Source organism: Coregonus lavaretus (assembly GCF_964263955.1).
Source record: "Coregonus lavaretus genome assembly, chromosome: 19".
Classification (NCBI taxonomy): Eukaryota; Metazoa; Chordata; class Actinopteri; order Salmoniformes; family Salmonidae; genus Coregonus; species Coregonus lavaretus.
In genome coordinates, this window is record NC_140006.1 from 6,877,898 (window position 1) to 6,893,690 (window position 15,793).

General features: G+C 43.3%; 1 protein-coding gene across 1 annotated transcript in view; it reads left to right on the top strand.

Moving 5' to 3' along the window:
* Window positions 1-15,793, top strand: part of LOC311146888 (unconventional myosin-IXb-like) — a 57,562-nt gene that overhangs the window by 21,673 nt on the left and 20,096 nt on the right. The window contains exons 3-20 of the mRNA XM_084183505.1: window positions 4,514-4,608; window positions 5,068-5,130; window positions 6,951-7,050; window positions 8,100-8,200; window positions 8,871-8,994; window positions 9,137-9,226; window positions 10,069-10,185; window positions 10,481-10,615; window positions 10,795-10,916; window positions 11,128-11,269; window positions 11,554-11,743; window positions 11,984-12,062; window positions 13,203-13,295; window positions 13,498-13,537; window positions 13,746-13,868; window positions 14,486-14,566; window positions 15,218-15,451; window positions 15,592-15,741. Coding sequence (XP_084039631.1) covers window positions 4,514-4,608; window positions 5,068-5,130; window positions 6,951-7,050; window positions 8,100-8,200; window positions 8,871-8,994; window positions 9,137-9,226; window positions 10,069-10,185; window positions 10,481-10,615; window positions 10,795-10,916; window positions 11,128-11,269; window positions 11,554-11,743; window positions 11,984-12,062; window positions 13,203-13,295; window positions 13,498-13,537; window positions 13,746-13,868; window positions 14,486-14,566; window positions 15,218-15,451; window positions 15,592-15,741 — 2,079 coding nt within the window. The remainder of the gene's footprint in view (window positions 1-4,513; window positions 4,609-5,067; window positions 5,131-6,950; window positions 7,051-8,099; window positions 8,201-8,870; window positions 8,995-9,136; window positions 9,227-10,068; window positions 10,186-10,480; window positions 10,616-10,794; window positions 10,917-11,127; window positions 11,270-11,553; window positions 11,744-11,983; window positions 12,063-13,202; window positions 13,296-13,497; window positions 13,538-13,745; window positions 13,869-14,485; window positions 14,567-15,217; window positions 15,452-15,591; window positions 15,742-15,793) is intronic.

Consider the following 15,793-nt stretch of genomic DNA (forward strand, 5'->3'; position numbering starts at 1 on the left):
GAATTTGTTAAAATTCTATTTTAGGCTTTGGGGTGAAGGGTTAGTGAAAATAGGATTTTGAATGGAAATACATTTTTACTCCCCAAAAAGTCCTGAAAATTCAGTTTTATTCTCAGTAACTGGTGCGTATTTCCTACAACTCGCCTACAAAATCATCTTATCACTCAGGACTCTGATTGTGAGTGTGCTTATGACTCTCTCTGACTGTAATGTGGTAATTATGAAATCAGTCCATCTCAGATTGACATGGTGTCATAATCACAACATCCCTCTGAAAACCATCACGGTGTCAGTGTTTTGCCTTCCATGGTGATCTAACCATGCTGTAAATGGTTAATAGAAAGAGTTCCAAACCTCTGCCAATAACACCTAATTTTCGTTTTCCCCTCCACACTCAAACTGTTCCCAGGTAGTCATAGCAAAATTCTTACTTGAGAAATTGCTCTTTGCTAAGAAGCTATTTTGGTTTCTTTTTGACTATTTTAATGGAAATCAATCATAGTATGGTACTTAATTGTCACCCAGAAATGATTTGATATTGAGATTTTTTTTTAACTGCTGCATTGGACCTTTTAAACATACAGTATCCACCCGCCAAACAGATTTAGTTAATGTCTCACAACAACACATACAGTGCCTTCAGAAATTATTCATATCCCTTTTACTTTTTCCACATTTTTGTTGTTACAGCTTGAATTTAAAATTGATCAAATGTATATTTTGTGTCACTGGCCTACACACAATACCCCATAATGTCAAAGTGGAAATGTTGTTTTCAACTTCGGTACACCAGGAATTGTTTATAAGGAAACATACCCCTCCCCCTCGACTCTTACCGGAAGCCGCCGTTCGATCCATTCGGGAATATGTCTCGTTGAAGTAAACATTTGCTTAACAACTCGCATAATACGTTGCATGGACTCACTCTGTGTGCAACAATAGGGTTTCACATGATTTTTGAATGACTACCTCACCTATGTACCCCACACACAGAATTATCTGGAAGGTCCCTCGGTCGAACAGTTTTTTTTTTGATAAAAAGAAACAGAATAGAGCTAAGCATAGGCAAAATACTAGAGGAAAACCTGGTTCAGTCTGCTTTCCAACAGACGCTGGGAGACAAATTCACCTTTTAGCAGGACAATAACCTAAAACACAAGGCCAAATATATGTGTACAGTGCATTCAGAAAGTATTCAGACCCCTTGACTTTTTCCACATTTTGTTATGTTACAGCCTTATTCTAAATGGATTAAATATATATTTTTCCTCATCAATCTACATACAATACCCATAACGCCAAAGAAAAAACAGTTTTTTAGACATTTTTGCAACTGTATAAAATGTTTTAAAAAACATCACATTTACAGAAGTATTCAGACCCTTTAATCAGTACTTTGTTGAAGCACCTTTGGCAGCGATTACAGCCTTGAGTCTTCTTGGGTATGACACTACAAGCTTGGCACACCTGTATTTGGGGAGTTTCTCCCATTCTTCTCTGCAGATCCTCTCGAGCTCTGTCAGGCTGGAAGGGGAGCGTTGCTGCACAGCTATTTTCAGGTATCTCCAGAGATGTTCGATGGGTTCAAGTCCGGGTTCTGGCTGGGCCACACAAGGACATTCAGAGACTTGTCCCGAAGCCACTCCTGCGTTGTCTTGGCTGTGTGCTTAGGGTCGTTGTTCTGTTGGAAGGTGATCCTTCACCCCAGTCTGAGGTTCTGAGAGCTCTGGAGCAGGTTTTCATCAAGGATCTCTCTGTACCTTGCTCCGTTCAACTTTCCCTCGATCCTGACTAGTCTCCCAGTCCCTGCCGCTGAAAAACATCCCCACAGCATGATGCTGCCACCATGCTTCGCCGTAGGGATGGTGCCAGGTTTCACTGGCATTCTGGCCGAAGAGTTCAATCTTGGTTTCATCAGACCAGAGAATCTTGTTTCTCATGGTCAGAGTCCTTTATGTGCCTTTTGGCAAACTCCAAGCGGGCTGTCATGTGCCTTTTTACTGAGGTGTGGCTTCCGTCTGGCCACTCTACCATAAAGGCCTGATTGGTGGAGTGCTGCAGAGATGGTTGTCCTTCTGGAAGGTTCTCCCATCTCCTCAGAGGAATTCTGGAGCTCTGTCAGAGTGACCATTGGGTTCTTGGTCACCTCCCTGACCAAGGCCCTTCTCCGCCGATTGCTCCGTTTGGCTGAGTGGCCAGCTCTAGGAAGAGTCTTGGTGGTTCCAAACTTCATCCATTTAAGAATGATGGAGGCCACTGTGTTCGTGGGGACCTTCAATGCTGCAGAAATTTTTTGGTACCCTTCCCCAGATCTGTACCTCGACAACAATCCTGTTTCAGACCTCTACGGACAATTCCTTCGACCTTTTGGCATGCACTGTCAACTGTGGGACATTTTTAGACAGGTGTGTGCCTTTCCAAATCATGTCCAATTAATTGAATTTACCACAGGTGGACTCCAATGAAGTTGTAGAAACATCTCAAGGATGATCAATGGAAACAGGATGCACCTGAGCTCAATTTCGAGTCTCATAGCAAAGGGTATGAATACTTATGTAAATAAGGTATTTTATTTATTTTGAATACATTTGTAAGAAAAATATATATAAAAACCTGTTTTCGCTTTGTCATAATTGCATATTGTGTGTAGATTTGTATTTAATCAATTTTAGAATAAGGCTGTAACGTAACAATGTGGAGAAAGTGAATGCACGTACACAAATCATCAAGAATTATCAAGAAGAAGTGTTCCTGAGTGGCCTAGTTACAGTTTTGACTTAAATTGGCCTAAATCTATCAACAACTAACTTGACAAATTTAAAAAAATCATTTAAAAAAGAATAATGTGCAACTATTGTAAAATCCAGGTGTGCAAAGCTCTTAGACTTACCCAGAAAGACTCTCAGCTGTAATCACTGGCAAAGGTGATTCTAACATGTATTGACTAAGGGGTGTTAATACTTACACTACTGTTCAAAAGTTTTAGAACACCTACTCATTCAAGGGTTTTTCTTTATTTTTACTATTTTCTACATTGTAGAATAATAGTGATTCTTCAAATAGCCACCCTTTGCCTTCATGACAGCTTTGCACCCTCTTGGCATTCTCTCAACTAGTGTCACCGGGAATGCTTATCCAACAGTCTTGAAGGAGTTCCCACATATGCTGAGCACTTGTTTGCTGCTTTTCCTTCACTCTGTGGTCCGACTCATCCCAAACCATCTCAATTTGGTTGAGGTTGGGGGAGGCCAAGTCATCTGTGGAGGCCAGGTCATCTGATGCAGCACTCCATCACTCTCCTTCTTGGTAAAATAGCCCTTACACAGCCTGGAGGTGTGTTGGGTCATTGTCTTGTTGAAAAACTAAGCCCAAACCAGATGGGATGGCGTATCGCTGCAGAATGCTGTGGTAGCCATGCTGGTTAAGTGTGCCTTGAATCAATAAATCACAGACGGTGTCACCAGCAAAGCACCCCCACACCATAACACCACCTCCTCCATGCTTTGTGGTGGGAAATACACATGCAGAGATCATCCGTTCACCCACACCGCGTCTCACAAAGACCAAATGACAAATTTCCATCGGTCTAATGTCCATTGCTCGTGTTTCTTGGCCCAAGCAAGTCTCTTCTTCTTATTGGTGTCCTTTAGTAGTCGTTTCTTTGCAGCAATTCAACCACAAAGGCCTGATTTCACACAGTCCCCTCTGAACAGTTGATGTTGAGATGTGTCTGTTACTTGAACTCTGTGAAGCATTTATTTGGGTTGCAATTTCTGAGGCTGGGAACTTTAATGAACTTATCCTATGCAGCAAGTTAACATGAGAGGTAACTCTGGGTCTTCCATTGGTCTTTTACCAAATAGGGCTATCTTCTGTAAACCCCCCCCCTACCTTGTCACAACACAACTGATTGTCATCAAGTCAAAGGATGGCTACTTTGAATAATCTCAAATATAAAATATATATTGATTTGTTTACCACTTTTTTGGTTACTACATGATTCCTTGTGTGTTATTTCATAGTTTTGATCTCTTCACTATTATTCTACAATGTAGAAAATAGTAAAAATAAAGAAAAACCCTTGAATGAGTAGGTGTTCTAAAACTTTTGACCTGTAGTGTATGTAATTTAGATATTTCTGTATTTCATTTTCAATAAATTTGCCAAAATTTCTAAACAGGTTTTCACTTTGTCGTTATGGGGTATTGTGTGTAGATGGGTGAGAAAAATATATTTAATCCATTTTGAATTCAGGCTGTAACACAACAAAATGTGGAATAAGTCGAGGGGTATGAATACTTTCTGAAGGCACTGTCTTTGCTTAGACCACTGTTGTTCTGTTATTACGGTTTAAGTGCAGTACTGTCATTAGTAACGACTTACATAAGGCACAAAGTAGGGCTGTGTCCCACCCTATCCCACCTCTTCCCAAGATGCAGTCTCAACCCTTTACAGTACCTCATCAGTTTTTGTAACTGTAAATAATATCTCCTCTCGCTCTGTTTCTAAACAGGCGTTTGGCAATGCAAAGACTGCACAGAACAACAACTCCAGCCGCTTTGGGAAGTTCATCCGGGTCAACTATCTGGAGAGTGGGTCGGTGAGAGGGTAAGGCAGTGTGTTTGTGTTATCATGTATTCCATGACACATTTCATACCATAGCAACAACTGTCGCTGCATGATAGCAGCATCACAGAAACAAAATACCATTCACTTTTAAATCAGTGAATTGGTTTATTTTGGTTTGCCTGGGTGCCTGTATGTTTCTGCTCTCTTGCCAACTTCTTATGGCAAGAGCACAAAGATCTGGGACCAGGCTATATTTCCTCACTGAATGGCAATCACATTTTCATCAGTGAGTTTCTGGCTAAAATTGAATTTCATTGTAATTAATTGGTTTATTTATGTAGTTCCTTGCTGCCAGTGTCTCTAACATGACTGCTGTCATAACCTTTTTTTTTGTTCACAGCACAGCCATTTGGCTTTATTTTACAAATCAGACATAAGTACACAAACCACACTTCTATCAGTTGTTGGTATTGATTGATCTGTTTGTCTCCCTTGCAGGGCAGTAATTGAGAAGTACTTGCTGGAAAAGTGTCGACTGGTGTTCAGAGCTAAGAGTGAAAGGTATGGCTGGACTAGCAGAGCTCTGACACACACACACACACAGGTATGGATGGACTAGCAGGGAAGACCTGGCGCTTGACAAACATTTTTGCGCTATTGACATCAATGAATGATTCAAGGGAAAGCCAGAGTTGCACCTGCTTATCTACATTTTGACTCTGTCCCTTACTGAATGAGTCCTTGCTTTGCGATGTAGAAATGAGCACATCCAAGAAGACTCAGTTCATTGTGAAAGTGTCAACACTAATTCAGGAAATTCACGCTTTGACTCAATCTCAGATCATGAATTGTACAGAAGCTTTTCATTTGTCATAGGAGCATCACATCAACTATTCTCTGAAGCAATTTTCTGCTTCTTACTTTACATTTACATCATTTAGCAGACGCTCTTATCCAGAGCGACTTACAGTTAGTGCATACATTTTTTTATTTTTTTATACTGGCCCTCCGTGGGAATCGAACCCACAACCCTGGCGTTGCAAACGCCATGCTCTAACAACTGAGCTACCTCCCTGCCGGCCATTCCCTCCCCTACCCTAGACGACGCTGGGCCAATTGTGCGCCGCCCCATTGGTCTCCCGGTTGCGGCCGGCTACGACAGAGCCTGGATTCGAACCAGGATCTCTAGTGGCACAGCTAGCACTGCGATGCAGTGCCTTAGACCACTGCGCCACTCGGGAGACTTTCACAGGCTGTGAGGTTAATGCCACACACACAGCATGAGCTCCTTGTTATTCTTTTAGGTCCCCTTATTTAAAGTTTAACCCTGGTCTGAAGTGTAACTTAATATGAAAGTGAAGTAGACTTTAATTCAAGGAATGCGGAAAAGCATAGAGAAGGTATAAGTGATAGCACCGCTGTACATTACTCTCATGCTGCAAAATGGAAACTAATGATGGAAACACTTAAAGATGGACTCCACGTTAGGGGAAACGGCGCTGCTGTACATATTCTGCTGTTCTATCGCGCGTACAATGATGTCTGAGGGGTGGGGGAAAATTGTATTTGTTTGCTGTAACTTTGTTGTTGTAATATCCCCAACAGATGTGGCGGTTTCACCATTTATGATTCCAGCTTTAAAGGCCCAAAGCAGCCTTTTTATATCAATATCAGATAATTACTGGTTAACAGTTAAGTACCTTACTGTACAAAAATCGCTTTTTAGCGAAAAACAATTTCTCATGCAAGAGTTTTGCTAGGACTGTCTGGGAGTGGTCTGAGTGGGGAGGGGAAAACTTTAAACTGGCTGTTATTGGCAGAGAGGTTTGAACTCTTTGTTATTGGTCTATTAACCAATTTACCGCCTGGTGATGTCACCAGGAAAGCCGAAACTCCCACCCATGCAAACCTACTGATTAGAAGGTCCTGTTTAGATTGTATTTTCAACAAGCAGCTATTAGGAAATAACACCGATTTTTTTTTATTTGTAACACTTTTACAGTGTTAGTTTCATCAGCTGTTGTACAATATGATACAAAACACAGGACGAATCACACAATCACACCATTTGAATCAATTAGTTACAATGTTTATTACTGATTCATGCACTATATATACACTAATGATTAACAGTATGACTGGGGACCTATGTTTTGACTGACCAGGAAATACCCAGAGCCTTACGGTAGTTGTTGCCTATAACTAAGGCCTGGAATTTTTCCTGGTCAGGTCATGCAGTCAGAAAAAACTCCTGGCCCTCTCTACAGTACAGTATAGCCTCTAACATCTGACTTTCAGGAACTACTACATGTTCTAGTACCTGCTGGTGGGGGCTTCTGACTGAAACACACACAGTATGACCTCTGACCCTTGACCTCCAGGAACTACCATGTGTTCTACTACCTGCTGGTGGGAGCGTCCAAGGAGGAGCAGAGGGAGTTCAGTCTGCTGCAGCCTGAAGAATACACATACCTACAACAGGTACACACACATATGCGCGCACACACACACACACACAGACACACACAATCACACAGTAACACAGGGTAAACACCAGTTCAGTTGAGTTCCAATTTCAACTGTATGGAAGTCATTACTTGTATAACTTTTCATACGAAAGCCTGGTCTGGAGAGCTCAACTGTATTGCTGTATTCATTATTAATGTTGTGTCCCAAATGGCACCCTATTCCCTATATAGGGCACAACTTTTGATCAGGGCCCATATGACTCTGGTCAAAAGTAGTGCAAACTATGTAGGGAATTGTGCCATTGGCCCTGATCAAAAGTAGTGCACTATATAGGTAATAGGGTGCCATTGGCCCTGATAAAAAGTAGTGCACTATGTAGGGAATAGGGTGACTTAGTGTCAGAGTTCATCTCTAGTCTAAACTGCCCTATCATGTGGCTCTGACTGTTACATTATGATCTGTTAGTGCACGTCTGTCTGTCATCAGGGTAATACCTGTCTGTATAGAATAACTATCTTCAAAGTAATGACTCGGGACGTCGGTTGTGAGATGAAAGCTTCTTTTTAGTAATAATACTTGTTCATGTTACATTTTACTGCTTTAGATTTTAAAAACAATAAAATAAAGTTGCTAGCGAAAGCCAGGATAATCACTTGTACATAACTGGCGCGTTCTCGTTTTTCTTACTTCCTGTCGCAAGGCATTCTGGTACTTGCAGTCAATAGCGTAATCCAATACTAACCAATACAACAGAAATATGTACATAGTTCTCTCAACCTCCATCACATGAATTCTAATACAATTAGTCTTACATATGTAAATAACTCAATAGCTCAATGAATTCACTGTAAACATTAGCTCTGTAACCCATTAAAGTTACAACAGTCTGTAAGCCTGTACTCTAGGTCAGCAATACAGATGCTAAAAGCATATTTGTCTTCATATTTTCTCTTTATTTTCTCTCAATTGTCTCTCTATTTTCTCTATTTTTTTTAATGTTTTAAGTGGATTGACATTTTTAAAAGTTTGGTTCAATTAATTATCTCTGTCACTCTGCTCAGGAGAACTTTCATTTAGAAGATGCTGAGGATCTCAGACATGAGTTCAAGAGGCTTCATCAGGCCATGGAGATGGTGGGATTCCTGCCCTCCACTAAAAAACAGTACGTATGGATACTTTTAGGGTTAACTCTTCAGGGGAGCGAGACAGAGCGTGTGCAACGAAACGAGAAAGCGTGAAGGAGACAGAGGGAGACTGAGATAATGACAAAATAGAGAGCGCCAGATCTCTATAAACCAGTTTATCTCAGAAACCTTATCCTCTCCTGTTTACGTCCCCTGTACCATACTCTTGTCATCTCTCATGATCCCTGATGATATCTCTTTTTCTGTCACAGTCAAACCTGATGGAACTAAAACGGTCTGTATTTAACATTACAACTCTCCAAGAATTACACCTCTCTCTCCCCCATGGCCACAGCAGGTTAGAGCTTGTCAGTCCTAGCAGGAGAAAAATGCAGGGAACATTTCAGCAGCAGACATCTGATCATGGTCTTAGGGTGTGGCAGGTGGAACAGTAGATCTTTGTTACTCACCTGGTGGCCTACTGGGGTTGTTTCTCTATGTAATTATATGGTAGCTCGTAAATGATCATGTGTGTATATGTGTATTGTGTCCTTGAAATAAGGATGATGCAATAACTCCTACTAGCCAGTGAGTGGCGGTCCTGGTGTGTGAGACTGTTATCCAGGTGTATTGTGCCCTATGTTTTCTTGTGCAGGATATGATCAGTAAAAAAGGTGTATTGTATAATAATTGTGCGTGTCTGTGTAGGATATTTTCCATGCTCTCTGCCATCCTGTATCTGGGCAACGTGACGTACACCCAATCAGAAGATGGCCAGGAGCTGGAGGCGGGGCCAGCAGACGTCCTCTCAACCCTGTCTGACCTGCTCAAGGTACAGGCATCAATCTATCACTCAATCAATATCTTTATTATCTCACCTACTCAAGGTAGAGGAATCAATCAATCTTTAGTCTCACCTGCTTAGAGGAACACCTGTACACTGCGTTAACTGACAGTCTGCTCTGTTCTCATAGGTCAAACAGGAGTTGCTGGGGGAGGCTTTGACCAAGAGGAAACAAAAAACAGCCAATGACAAACTAGTTTTACACTACACTCTCAAAGAGGTAGGGGTTCTAACTCCAGTTACATTTATTTTCCTTTTTCTATCTCACATGACATGAGAGGGAAAACTCCAGACAGTAGTTATAGCCAGGATCTGGAGATTTTCCTTGTCAGGTCATGTGTGGTCAGAAAAAAATTGGTGCCCTGGTGTTGTGGACTTATATGGCTCTTGTTGGCTTTGCAGCCTTTTTTGTGGTGTTTCTTGCTGTTATCTTATAGGCCATAACGTTGTCTTGTCATTGTCCTACCCAGGCTGTGACTGCTGTTGTCTTGTTGTTGTCCTACCCAGGCTGTGACTACTGTTGTCTTGTTGTTGTCCTACCCAGGCTGTGACTATGGTTGTCTTGGTGTTGTCCTACCCAGGCTGTGACTATGGTTGTCTTGGTGTTGTCCTACCCAGGCTGTGACTATGGTTGTCTTGTTGTTGTCCTACCCAGGCTGTGACTATGGTTGTCTTGGTGTTGTCCTACCCAGGCTGTGACTATGGTTGTCTTGGTGTTGTCCTACCCAGGCTGTGACTACTGTTGTCTTGTTGTTGTCCTACCCAGGCTGTGACTATGGTTGTCTTGGTGTTGTCCTACCCAGGCTGTGACTATGGTTGTCTTGGTGTTGTCCTACCCAGGCTGTGACTATGGTTGTCTTGTTGTTGTCCTACCCAGGCTGTGACTATGGTTGTCTTGGTGTTGTCCTACCCAGGCTGTGACTATGGTTGTCTTGGTGTTGTCCTACCCAGGCTGTGACTACTGTTGTCTTGGTGTTGTCCTACCCAGGCTGTGACTATGGTTGTCTTGTTATTGTCCTTCCTAGGCTGTGACGATCATTGTCGTGTTATTGTCCTTCCTAGGCTGTGACAGCGCGGGACTCCATGGCCATGTCTCTGTACAGCTCTCTGTTTGACTGGATCGTCCTGCACATCAACCACGCTCTACTCAACAGACGAGACATGGAGGAGGCCGTCTCTGTAAGACTACCATTCACTGTACTAACCCTAACCCAGAGACAACCCCTACCCTAACCCTTTCACTGCAGCTTTAACGCCACAATCTGTAACTTTCACTTCCAGTCAAAAGTGCTGCCCCTGCATTTGTTTGACAACATTTCAACCCAGCTTTAGAAGGATTAGTAAAGGAAAAGTGGTTACATAGCGTAAGCACTGCTGTTTAGTTACTCATTGTGTATCTATCATTACTTTTATTATTACGCATTTTACTTTTCAATTATCAAAATTCATAAGAAGATTATTCATTTTCTTTTAGTGTTTGTCCATAGGTATCCTGGATATATTTGGTTTTGAGGATTTCCAGACAAATAGCTTTGAACAGTTCTGCATCAACTACGCCAACGAGAAACTACAGTATTACTTCAACCAGCACATCTTCAACCTGGAGCAGGTGAGCTCTATAAGGGAAAGGAAAGGGGGATACGTATCAGTTGCACAACTGAATGCGTTATAAACCCTTCACCCCATAAAAGGGTACCTTCATGTGAAGTTAAATCATCTCTAATTGAGAATTAATAAAGTCATTCATGAATTTAGTCATCCATCCATCTATTCACGCATCTATTCCAGAAGGAGTACCAGGCAGAGGGGATCAGCTGGAGCACCATAGACTACACTGACAACCTGGGCTGTATCCATCTGATCAGCCAGAAACCCACTGGGCTGTTCCACCTACTTGATGAGGAGAGCAAGTAAGTCTAGGAGGGCCAAGAGTTTCAACCTTAAACTAGGGCCCAGGAGTGTTTCTAGTCAGGTCACATGGTCAGGAGAAACTCCTGGCCCTGTCTGCAAGGTCTGTGTTTCAGTAGTCTGTAGTTACTTCAGCACTGATTTAGAGGAAGTGGACAGGTGAAAAGAGGCTTCCTCTATTGCTTTTACCTAACCCAGTCTTTGTGTCCTTAGTCTCCCTCAGGCCACGGATGACACTCTACTGGACAAGTTCAAGCAGCAGCATCAAGACAACCCGTACTTCGTCCCCACCACAGTGAAGTTACCAGCCTTCGTCATCCAACACTTCGCTGGGACGGTCAAATACCAGATCAAGGTACAGAAAGGCAAGGGGAGCAACCTATTAGTCTACACTGTCGGTCGAAAGGACATCACACAGCTAACTGTCCTCCTTCTGACCCTTTCTTTATCCTGTCGTCCTCCTCTCCTTGTGTCCGTCTCTCCCACTCCTCTCCATCTCCTCCTTCCTCCATCCCTCTCCTCTTCCTCTCTACCTCCCTGTGTCCCTCTCTCTCCCTCCTCAACCCCTCTCCCTCCTCATCTCCTCTCCTTCCCTCTCTCTCCCTCTTCCCTTCCTCCTCCTCTCCTTATCACGATCAGGATTTCCGGAAGAAGAACACGGAACACATGCGTCCGGACATCGTGGCGTTGCTACGTAGCAGCGAGCGGGCGTTCATGCGTCAGCTGATTGGGTCAGACCCAGTGGCTGTGTTCCGATGGGGCATCCTCCGGGCCACCATACGCATCATAGCGGCTTTCAACAAGGCCGGAAGCCGCCGGGCAGTCACAGGTAGGCTGCTCTTTCGATATACCGTCTCTCCTAGACCTGTCCAATCAGGGGTTTTCATGTTTACATGAACTGGCCGGGCCAGAGAAAACCTTTTAGTAGCATATAACTAGCCTATAACTGTAATTGGTCAAGATATTATTTTTTTTTCTGGTCAGGTTATGAGTCTCTTGAGATGTGACTTACTACACTATGGTGACGATGATAAGATGACTAACATGGCGAGGACTGTGTACTCTACAGGTCTGGCGAAACGCACCTCCAGTCACTCTATAGGGGAACTGAATAGGAGACCGAGCTCAGCTCTGCAGAGACTGTCCAGGTAGGAGGAGAGAGGCTGGCACTCGTTACTGTTGCAACGTTATAGTTGAGCATGTTTCACCTTCATCTAAAGAGAAGAGACAGAAGGCCTTAGTCCAGGGGTGTGCTATCGTATCCACAGAAGGCTGATGTGGGGGCAGGTTTTTGTTCCAGCCAAACACATCAAATCATAGTTTGTTGGTCAGATGCGCCGAATACAACAGATGTAGACTTGCAAATGCTTACTTATGAGCCCGTTCCCAACAATGAAGAGTTAAAAAGTAAGAAAAATATTTGCTAAATAAAAAAGGAGATAACACAATAAAAACAATAACAAGGCTATATACAAGGAGTACCAGTACCGAGTCAGGGGTACAAGGTCATTGAGGTAATACAGTATGTACATGTAGGTAGGGGTAAAAGTGACTAGGCAATCAGGATATATAATAAACAGAGTAGCAGCAACAGCGTATGTGAGAGTGTGTGTCAGTGTAGTATGTGGGAGTGCGTGGGCAGAGTCAAGTGAGTGTGCGTAGAGCCAGTGCAAGAGAATTAGTGCAAAACAAATTAGATTAATAAATAATAAAGGTGGTCAATGTAAATAGTCCGGGTAGCCATTTGATTAACGGTTTAACGGTCTTATGGCTTTGGGGTAGAAGCTGTTCAGGAGCCTTTTGGTCCAGGGAGAGGTTGTTGTCCTGGCAGCACACGGCCAGGTCTCTGACCTCCTCCCTATAGGCTGTCTCATCGTTGTCGGTGATCAGGCCTACTACTGTCGTGTTGTCGGCAAACTTAATGATGGTGTTGGAGTCGTGCGCGGCCACGCAGTTGTGGGTGAACAGGAAGTACAGGAGGGGACAGAGAACGCACCCCTGAGGGGCCCCCGTGTTGAGGGTCAGCGTGGCGGATGTGTTGTTGCCTACCCTCACCACCTGGGGGCAGCCAGTCAGGAAGTCCAGGATCCATTTTCAGAGGGAGGTGTTCAGTCCCAGGGTTCTTAGCAGCTTAGTGATGAGGTTGGAGGACACTATGGTGTTGAACGCTGAGCTGTAGTCAAATGAACAGCATTCTCAAGTAGGTGTTCCTTTTGTCCAGGTGGGAAAGGGCAGTGTGGAGTGCAATAGAGATTGCGTCATTCAATTCAACTAACATTTTTCTTTAGCCACAGCTCCCTACTGGACTTCTCATTCGATCGGTCCGATGACAATCCTCTGGAGGTGTTCGAGGACGTCTTTGCCAACTACGAGAAAAGGAAGTAAGTGGACTGGTGGGGAAAAAGCAGGAGGCAGGTTGTTGATAGGATGTTACATACTGTACATTGTCAACAAGAAACTATGCTGAAGGCTAGCCTGCTGTAGCCAACGCTATCATTTTCAAGCCATAAATACATAATAACTTTCATCTATCTTGCCTGTAAAATCCAGTTCACCACCATCTCTCTGTCTTTTCTCCCTTAGGAAGAGCAAGGCGAGCAAGCACAAGCAGGTCATTCCTAAGGTAATGTATTAGTAGCTGCCATTATCAAAGAAGTGATTTCTTGGGTCTTTTTATTGGTTTACATTACTTCTGTACTGTCTTTACAGCTCACATGGACAGGACAGTCTCCTGGCCCCATCTATAACCATATTACAATACTGTGTCATTGTAGTAGTGTAACAATGTGTGATGATGATTGATTGATTGATTGATGTGGTACATCCTACAGAATCTGATGAACTCTCGGTCCCTGAAGCACATCGTAGGCCTGACGCTCCATCACAGCACCTCCCGCTCTCTGCTCCACCCACACCAGAGGAAGAAACCACCCAGCATCAGCGCTCAGTTCCAGGTCTGCTTCCCCAACACAGACGCGCAGGCAGCATGCACACACACATAATATAATATAAAATGCCATTTAGCAGACGCTTTTATCCAAAGCGACTTACAGTCGTGCGTGCATAATTTATTTGTGTATGGGTGGTCCCGGATTTCGAACCCACTACCTTGGCGTTACAAGCGCCGTGCTCTACCAGCTGAGCTACAGAGGACCACATGCAGTCACACACACCCCTACCAGCCTCCTCCCACTGAGAGCTGACCAGAACAATGAGCTTGTCTGAGCATTGTGTGTGTGTCATTAAAACTCCATTAAATATCATTAACGGGAGCTGTAAACAGCATTACCTCAACTTACTGGTGTGCTATATTGTAATGTTGTTCTGTAGGCGTCTCTCAATAAGCTCCTGAAGACTACACACACACACACGCCACTGACTGGTGTGATGTATTGTAATGTTATTCTGCAGGCGTCTCTCAATAAGCTCCTGAAGACCACACACACACACGCCACTGACTGGTGTGATATGTTGTAATGTTGTTCTGTAGGTGTCTCTCAATAAGCTCCTGAAGACTACACACACACACACGCCACTGACTGGTGTGATATATTGTAATGTTATTCTGCAGGCGTCTCTCAATAAGCTGCTGGAGACTGTGGGAAAAGCAGAGCCTTTCTTCATCCGCTGTATCCGCTCCAATGCTGAGAAGGTAGGGTTACATGTAATTTATAAAGATTGTCTATGTCTATCCCTTACAGAAAAACCACACGATTTCACATGTGGAAAATCGCATCATTTCACGTGAAATTTCACATGTGAAAACATGTTTTTGAAACACTTCACATGTGAACATGTGAAATTAATGTGGTTTTTCCGTAAGGGAAGACATAGGATGATACAGTATTTACCGGGGTTGGGGTCAATACCATTTCAGTTAAAAAAGTAAACCAAATTCCAATTCCGAATTTTTCTAATTTAAATGCATTGAAGAGAATTGGAATTTCAGTGTACTTCCTGAATTGACTGGAATTGACCCCAACCCTTTTTACATTTTGGTCATTTAGCACAGTGGTTTTCACATTTCTTTGATGACCCCCAGACGTATCACAATTTTGTTGTATCCCTAAACTAGCTCACCTGATTCACCTAGTCAAGGGCTTGATGATTAGTTGACAAGTTGAATCAGGTGAGCTAGCTCTGGAATAGTTCAAATACATGGAAAGTCAGGGGTCCCCGAGGAGCGGTTTGAAAACCCCTGATTTAGCAGACGCTTATATCCAGAGAGACTTAAAGTCAGTATTGATGACAGAATTTCTATCTGTTTAATGCATTCACTGATGCAACTCTGTGTTCCTTGTAGAAGGAGATGCTGTTTGACAATGCTCTGGTGCAACAGCAGCTGAGGTACACAGGCATGTTGGAGACGGTACGCATCCAGAAGTCTGGCTACAACGCCAAGTTCACCTTCAAGGAGTTCTTAGAGCAGTTCAAAGTGCTGCTGCCTAAAGAACCAACCACAGCACCAGAGAACATAGCTAATCTGCTGCAGAAGATGGGCCTAGGACCGAGCACATACCAGATTGGGAAAACCAAGGTAACACTTTACATTAAAGCCTCCATAGAAAAGCTGAAAAGTGATTAGTAGTTCTTGCTCAAACAACTGAAAGCATAATTTGACTTTATTTAGGTTTATCTTAAACATGTAGTCCCATCTAAATCTCCTTTATCTCCCAGGTGTTCCTGAAGGGGAGGGAGAAGCAGCATCTCCAGGACACCCTGAACAAGGAAGTGATGCGTCACATCATCATCCTGCAGCGCTGGTTCAGGGCCTGTCTCATCAGGAACCACTTCCTCTACAAGAAAGACGCCGCCATCAGAATACAGGTTTGTACCTATATGGCAGAAACCATGATCACACTGGAATCTATTGCTTAAA